This window comes from Triticum aestivum, chromosome 4D (assembly GCF_018294505.1).
Source record: "Triticum aestivum cultivar Chinese Spring chromosome 4D, IWGSC CS RefSeq v2.1, whole genome shotgun sequence".
Lineage (NCBI taxonomy): Eukaryota > Viridiplantae > Streptophyta > Magnoliopsida > Poales > Poaceae > Triticum > Triticum aestivum.
In genome coordinates, this window is record NC_057805.1 from 367771827 (window position 1) to 367779719 (window position 7893).

The 7893-nt window shown below is 48.2% G+C and overlaps 1 protein-coding gene across 1 annotated transcript; it reads left to right on the plus strand.

Moving 5' to 3' along the window:
• Positions 1–999: 999 nt before the first annotated feature.
• On the plus strand, positions 1000–3100 carry LOC123100051 (very-long-chain 3-oxoacyl-CoA reductase 1). Its single transcript, XM_044522045.1, has 4 exons — positions 1000–1468; positions 1594–1882; positions 2003–2072; positions 2321–3100. The coding sequence occupies exons 1-4, from the start codon at positions 1126–1128 to the stop codon at positions 2624–2626; spliced, it is 1008 nt and encodes a 335-aa protein (XP_044377980.1). The 5' UTR covers positions 1000–1125; the 3' UTR covers positions 2627–3100.
• Positions 3101–7893: the final 4793 nt, after the last annotated feature.

Here is a 7893-nt window from a genome sequence, read left to right on the forward strand (position 1 = left end):
CTGCCGCTGCCGGTGAGGCGTGCGAGCGGCGCCTTGGACGACGGTGTCTTGCTCTTCTTCTCCTCCGTTTCCGTGTCCGACATGACCGCAGTGGATCAAACACCACTCGATCAACCAGGCGCAAGATCAAACACCTGCGGCTCTGATGCCAACTGTTGTTGCCGGAATCGCTACAGTAACTGAATTGAAAGTTCAGAGAGAGGTGGAGACGAACGACAGTGGTTTTTGTGCCGCACTGAAAGTTGCAGCGTTTTCTGTTATTCCTCTCTGCTATATCTCTTGTTACAGCAGTTGACTACTAGCTAGCTACCTCCCGATCCGCCGGCTATGATCCGATTTTGCTGCGCCATCCCACAGCCTCGTCTCATGGCTTTTGCGGATCAGGAGAACACGTAAAACGCGAGATCGTGTGCAGAGTGCAGCACGCCCGTCCTAGCTACTTGCACGCGCCACATGCGGCCATGCATTATTAACAGAAAACTAAACTAACCTTGGTGACAACAGAGATTACATGAAGCTAACACGATGCATTGCCCATTCCGCAGGCACTGTTCGTCACTAGTTGTCGATACATTTATGGGTACGTACCGTTCACCCATTTTGCAGCCTTCTCTTCCACCAAACATAATAAAGACTTGCTAGTTGTGCGCGTGAATCATGAAGTCGTAACTGATAGCCTAATGCTGGTAATAAATATTTTGGTCTTGTCAATTTCCCTATTGTTGTCACAAATTGCTGCTGAGGTGATTTGGAAGAGAGAGAGAGGGAGAGAGAGAGAGAGAGAGAGAGAGAGAGAGAGAGAGAGAGAGAGAGAGAGAGAGAGAGAGAGAGAGAGAGAGCGCATAGCCATGCCGAACTGAACCGGACGTTATTGCTGAAAATCTTGTTAGACTCCTCTATCATTTGGAAGGCCCAACCACACTGCATTAATCGGGAACAAGAAAGTAGCTAGACCGGCATCCATGATCATCGAAATGGGGCTTCTTGCTTGTTATTCGAACAAATTGAAGGCTGGTAGCTGGCGTGCCTTCATGACTAGTGGACAGTCATCTGTAGACGGACAGTAGCTACTGCTATAACACTGGCACCAACAACATCGAGGGTGAGGAGACAAGCGAGTCGAGAATGGCTTACCTCCAGCAAGCGCCGGCATGGTTCCTCTGGCTGGCCTCCCTCGGCGCCCTGTACGTCGCGGCATTCTTGCCCCGCCTCCTCGTCTACCTCACGCACTGCCTGCGCCGTCCCGAGGACCTCCGCCTGCGGTACGGCACGTGGGCCGTCGTCACCGGCCCGACGTCTGGCATCGGCCAGTCCGTCGCCCTGGAGCTCGCACGCCGGGGCCTCAACCTTGTTCTGGTTGACCTCGACGCCGCCAATCTCCACGAAGTCTCCGGCACGATCATGTCTCGACACGCCGTGCAGACCATGGCCGTGGTATTCGACCTCTCGCTCGTCTCGACTCCTAAAGGTACCATGCATGCATCTACTCAAGCATGATTTAACGCATGATATAGGACTAGGACAGCGCATAGAAACGAACACTCGAACTTGATTGCCGCCGTCATCATCGACCGGTGGCATGCATGCATGCAGGTGACGAGGCGTTACGGCGGCTCCGGGATGCCGTGAAGAAGCTGGATGTGGGGATTCTGGTGAACAACGCCGGGATAGCGAAGCCGGGTGCGGTGTTCCTGCATGAGGCCGACGTGGAGGCGTGGGTGAGGATGATTCGCGTGAACCTGTGGGCGGTGACGGAGGTGACGGCCGCGGTGCTGCCCGGGATGCTGCGGCGGGGCAGGGGCGCCATCGTCAACATGGGATCGGCGTCATCCGAGGGCATCAACTCCTTCCCCCTCCACACCATGTATTCCGCCACCAAACGGTACGTACGTGATATGAAGCATGCATCAAATCTTTATCTCCAACTCCAACACGCTCTATGCTCGTGAGAGTGACTTGCGTTTTCCACATGTTGAGAATTTGATGCATTTCGATGGAGCAGGTACGTCGCTCAGTTCTCCAGGAGCCTTTACGTTGAGTACAAAAGCAAGGGGATAGATGTCCAATGCCAGGTACGTACAGTAGTATTTTTGAGAATGCCAGGTACTCCAGAATCTGAATTTCAACCGATCTGAATTTCTCACCGGCTCCAGAAACGATTCCACCGGAACGTCGTGGGGCTGGATTAAATGCCGTGTCCTCAACACTGCACATGCAAGCGTTCTTGCAAGTGGCCTGCAGTCGAATCAATTCAATGCATATATGGTACTACTACGACCGTTTTCACGAGGAGTAAAAGAGGTCGTGTAATCTCGTGCAGGCGCCGTTCTTCGTGGGGACTACGATGGCTTCCGGCTTCGCCGCGGCCTGGCGGTCGTCGGCGTTGGTGCCCACAGCCGACACGTATGCGCGCGCGGCTGTGGGCTGGATCGGGAAGGGCGGCCCGCTCTGCGTGCCCAACCTCAGGCACCGGCTCCTGGGGTGGTATTTGGCCGCCGTGCCAGGCGGCGTGCAAGACTGGTTCTGCCTGCGCGAGAACCTGCGGCACAGAAAGATGCTCCGGAGAGCGACATCGCCGAGGGCGTCAGCGTGCAGGCCGCATGGACATGGGATGCCATCTGAGTAGGCGCTCTGCATTGGTTTCGAAACTCTCTGGATTGTAATGCATGCCAGTTATTTTATCGGAAAAAGATGAGTATCGGACATCACGAATATGTTTCTTATATGTTACCCTAGATTTCGTTATTAAAGAGTAAAGATAGGAGAAAACAAAAAGAAGTACGTCCCACTTTGCCAGCTCAGTTGCAAAACCTCATTTGCTGCATGGAAAGGCCGAGCTTGATGCAAGTTGTAGACATGCACCACCGGGGCAATGGCAAGGAGAGAGGAGCTTGCCATTAGGACATTATTAGGACATTTGTGGCCTCGGTTTAATTTGTAATCTAGTCACCTAGTGTGCTCCTCCACTCCCACCCCACCCCAACTATACTTGTAATTCCTTTTAGTCGTTTGATGTCTTAATTTAAAAGTCAGTAGGGGGCTCCCCTATTGTCCCAAAGCTTCAAAAAAAAAAAAAGGAGAGAGGAGCTTGCGATGTTTTTGAGAACTTTTGTTTAGAGAAGAGGTTGAGCCGGTCGTCCGACGTACATACTTGTTGGAAAAATCGAAGGCGGTCCGGATCCTCTAGGGCATCTCCAACATAGACCCTTAAACCGCCCGCATATGTCCGGACATCATGGTCCGGATATCTTGGCGCATTCTTTTCCGCAAAACAGAGGCAAATAGGGGCTTTGCAAAAGTCCGAACCGCTGCCACGCCCGCGTCTGACCATCCTGACCCACCCAAATCCATATCGGTCCCATTTTCTTCCAATCCGCCTCTTCTTCCCCCTTGTTCTGCTTCCTCGCCATCCTCCTCCGCCACCGCCACGGTTCTTCTCTGGCCGGCACACAGGCATTGCCGAACCACCGCAACCAGCATCGAGCGCTCGCTCGCCTTTTACGACGGCGTCGTCCACCCAGGACCCGTCCGTAGGCAGGTAGACTCTGTCCCCCTGCCGAATTCGTCCATGGCGGTCACCACGCCTGCCATGTGTTCGGTCAAATGCCATTGAGCTTATTCTCAAACTTCGTGTCGTTTATTTAGTGTTCGGCGGATGGCGGGGTACTCATTCATGAAAGATGAGTTGTTGTGCGATGTGTGGCTGACCACATCCGCGGATTTCGTAGGCATGAGCAGAGGGGGTCCCTTCTTGCAACGTGTGCATGATTCGTTTCACGTGCGACAACACATTGCGCCCTACGACATGCACATCATCAACAATGCAATGTGAGGTCGTTGGCGTATCGATGGTACGTTATCCAGACCTCAGTCACCAAGTTTTGTGACGCGGTTGGTCGACTGGAGGTAAGGTGGCCATTGCTCGCGGTAGAGGAGAAAATCGTAAGTTTTGCTTCTTCTTGCTCCACTTGTTTATTGAATCATTCATTCACTCAATATTCCTTTACACATTGTGTAGCTCGTACACGCTGCCGTGATGTATCACAAGGCAAAGAGACGACATTTTACGTACATACACTATTAAATGAAGCTAAAGGGGCAGTATGTGTGGGACGACAGTATTCGTTTGTGAAAAATATGTTGAACATCTGTTAATCTTGTTGAATTTGAAGTACTATTGTACTAGACTTATTTGCATACTATTTATGAATGATTTGTGTTTTTTTCTATCTGAATTTTAATAAAATCCATCATATTTGCATGAATTTCATTCCGTTAGTTTAAATAGTTGTTGAAATGTATGTGAATAATGTTATGGCATTCGCATTCATGTCCATGGACTGGTCTGCTCTGGCCGCGTACGGATGTCGGAAATTTGCTGGTCAGCGTTTATCAACCGATCGAGCCGGAGAGAGACCGACCGGCCTACGTACGTACGCGTACGTGCTAAAGGTGGCTGCCTGTGTTGCTGCATTATATATACTCGCAACGCAACTACTCCCTCCGTTCCTAAATATAAGTCTTTTTAGACATTTCAAATAAACTACAACATACGGATGTATGTAGACATATTTTAGAGCGTAGATTCATTCATTTTGGTCCGTATGTAGTCACCTGTTGAAATCTCTAGAAAGACTTATATTTGGGAACGGAGGGAGTACGTACCTTGGAGTCTTGGAGATCACGCGCGCAGAATCGAGCCCGACAAAACAAAATCGAGATTCGAAAGAGTAACATATTATCTCGGGGTGTGTTATGTTACAGTAACATATTATGTTACCATAAATATCTTTTTCCTCATTAACTCCATGCTACATAAGCAAATTTGTTTTGGAATGTGTTATGTTACTACCTAAGTTATTTCCACTATGAGGCTGGTCATAGTGGGAGTAATTTAGGTAGTAACATAACACAGTCCAATTTTTTTTGCTTATGTGGCATGTAGTTAATAAGAAGAGAGGTGTTTAGAGTAACATAATATGTTACTGTAAGAGTTAATTACACTACTAATACATAAACTTGCACGGTGCGTACAAATTCATACATAAAGTTGTAAAATGACACAAATTAGCCCTATAACTTGTGTTTGAGGTACATTTACATACATTTCCGTCAGTGGATGTTAACTCTCAATTAACTTTGCCTACGTAGCATGCCAGCGAGGCCGGGCCCGCACTCTCTTATTTGTGGGTCCCACCTGGAACTCGCAAAAGAAGAATAAATAGAAAAATAAAATTGCGCAGCAACTGCAGCTGACTGGAGAAGTTGAAGTAGGTACCTATGTCTGTATCACTTCCAGAGCTTTTCGTTTCTTCCCCCATAATTTTGGAAACCGAGCCGACTAGCCTTTCTATTCAGATTTTTACCGGTCAGACCGCCGGTCTACTGGTCAATCAACTTGTTTTCAGGCACTAAATAAAAAGAGATCAAATACCACCCGTTTCTATAATTATTATTTTTTAGAAAATATTTTCTATAAATAGATATTTTTAAACAATAATATGGTATCTTGGGTGCGATGGTTATTGGGCCAAACCTGAAGGCAATTACTGTAATGACCTAGGATCTTATCAAAATCTATGCGGACTAATTTCTATTATAATTTATCTGCGCGCGTATGGCTTATTCAACGGCCTGATTTTTACCCCGGTTTACAAAAAAAAAGTCTATTCAGATGGTTCAAACTCGTTCAATAGTAGAATACAAAGAAACAAAATCTTGAACGTAGATAAAACAATTCCGCCGGTTCAAATAATAGAAAGTGAAAATCTTTTGTTCCAGACCTTTCCTAAGATATATAAACATGTGTATCTAAATGTAACTGAGCAAACAGAAAGCGTCTCATTGGCTAGTGCAACACCCCCTATCCGGGAGCTTTTGAGTTCGAGTTTAGGCAGCAACAGTGCTATATATTTTTTTCTTTTTCTCACTTATAGGTGTGACCCACAAATAAGAGAGTGCGGGCCCGGCCTCGCTGGTGTGCCATGTAGGCAAAGTTAGCAGTGAGTTAACTGCCACTGACAGAAATGTAAGTAAATGTACCTCAAACACAAGTTGTAGGGCTAATTTGTGTCATTTTCAACTTTATGTATGAATTTATACGCACCGTGCAAGTTTGTGTACTAATAGCGTAATTAACTCTTACTGTAACATAGCGTTTCCCCAGAAAGAATGAGTCTACAAGTTAATAAATGAAGCCATCTATGACACTACTACTATGTTACTTTGCACTATGAAGGTAGTAACTTAGACTAGTGTCTTATGCATGACACTAGTATAAGTTACTCCCCACTATGACCAGCCTGACTAGCCTAAGCAATCGTCGCTGACATCGAGAACCCTGATCCTGATGGCTGCGTTGCGGCGGAGCCCTACCGGAACACCTTCAGAATTCCTAAAGGTGCCGGTGGCGACGCCGGCACCATCACAGCCGGGAAGGCTGTCCAGTTTCGGTATGGCTGCCCCAGTAACGTGTTATACGTCTGCACCGCCATCGTCTTCCTCGTTGCCCTTGGATCCACGATCCCCCACACGTGACGTCGCATACGGGCTCAAAAACACATAGCACCTTGTTGTTGCTTGCATAGGTGTTGAGTTGAGAGGTTGGAGATGCAACCGAGAGAGGTTCTCCGTCCAATCCTGCTCCGACCGCGGCTTTCATCTATGTTTCGTGTTCTGCCGAGCGGATATATATATATATATATATATATATATATATGGGTTTTTTGGGTCAGCACGGCTCCTCATTCCAAGGGTGGCATAATTGGGTAATCAGTGGGCCCCATGGCACGGTGAATGGGTAGCCACGCTGGTGGGCCCCACGGTCCACCATGTCGGTCTCTAGTTCTTCATCGCGTCCTCTTTGTTCGAATAAATATTCATGTTTCCTGGTCAATTCGGAATCTACAATGTTAATGAAACGTAAAAATATGAAAAAATAATTTCATGTCTTCCATAGTTAAATAACAAAATAATGTGTTCACGGTAAATCTTGTAAATCAGTACAAACATAACAATCATGGCAGATGATAGATAATCAATATAATAATCTTTAAAAAATCATAGATACATTTGGATCGTATAGATGCATGTGGATGTCTTCGAAGATGATGTTTCATCACAACAAGCTATCCTGTTTGTAGGGACTAGCACTTGGGGCGCGACCCATGGCACGCCGCCTGAGCGGTAGCTCGGCGGTGCCAGGTGGGAAAGCACCCCTTCAACTAGTCTATTCAGCTTTTGTTAGCAACTACACATGCAAAAGTATATTATGAACTTAATTACAAAGTCATTTGAAGAACTTCACATATCACTGATGCAAAAGTCAAGTAGGATTACAATCTAGAAGTCATGGCAAGAAAATGTCGGTTCTAAATTCTAATTGAAGCAACACCCACGCTTCCAAGAAGGCAAGACGGCGGAGCAACGGATGCAGCAGCTACCAACCTCTGCGCCATCCCTACCTTGAATCTGAGCGCGCCCCTGCCCTGAATCAGAACACCGGTATGGTTTCCAGGGCCGCCTTGTCGAACCTCCCTCCACCGGTCCTCTTCCTCGTCGGTCCGGCCATCGTGCCCGATCCATCCTGCATGGCGCACAGGTACACCGCGCACTCCTCCCCAACCTTGTTGCCACTACCGCGTGCCCCCGCCTTGAATCTGAACACCAGTATGGCTGTCAGCGCCACCTTGTCGAGCCCCCCTCCGCCGGTCCTCTTCCTCGTCGGCCTGCCCGCCGTGCCAGATCCCGTCCGGCGCACACCGTCCCTCCCTCTCCATCGCACATACATGTAGTTGAGGTACAGTACAAGGCACACTGCCGTGAACGCTGCCATGAGCTCCAGCATCTAGCTGGAGCTGCAGCAGGTGTACTGTCGCCGACGAGCATGCCGAT

Coding starts and splice junctions, on each gene's coding strand:
- LOC123100051 (XM_044522045.1), top strand. CDS start 1,126: ATGGCTTACCTCCAGCAAGCGCCGGCATGGTTCCTCTGGCTGGCCTCC. Junction 1,469..1,593: donor GCTCGTCTCGACTCCTAAAG/GTACCATGCATG, acceptor GCATGCATGCAG/GTGACGAGGCGTTACGGCGG. Junction 1,883..2,002: donor ATGTATTCCGCCACCAAACG/GTACGTACGTGA, acceptor TCGATGGAGCAG/GTACGTCGCTCAGTTCTCCA.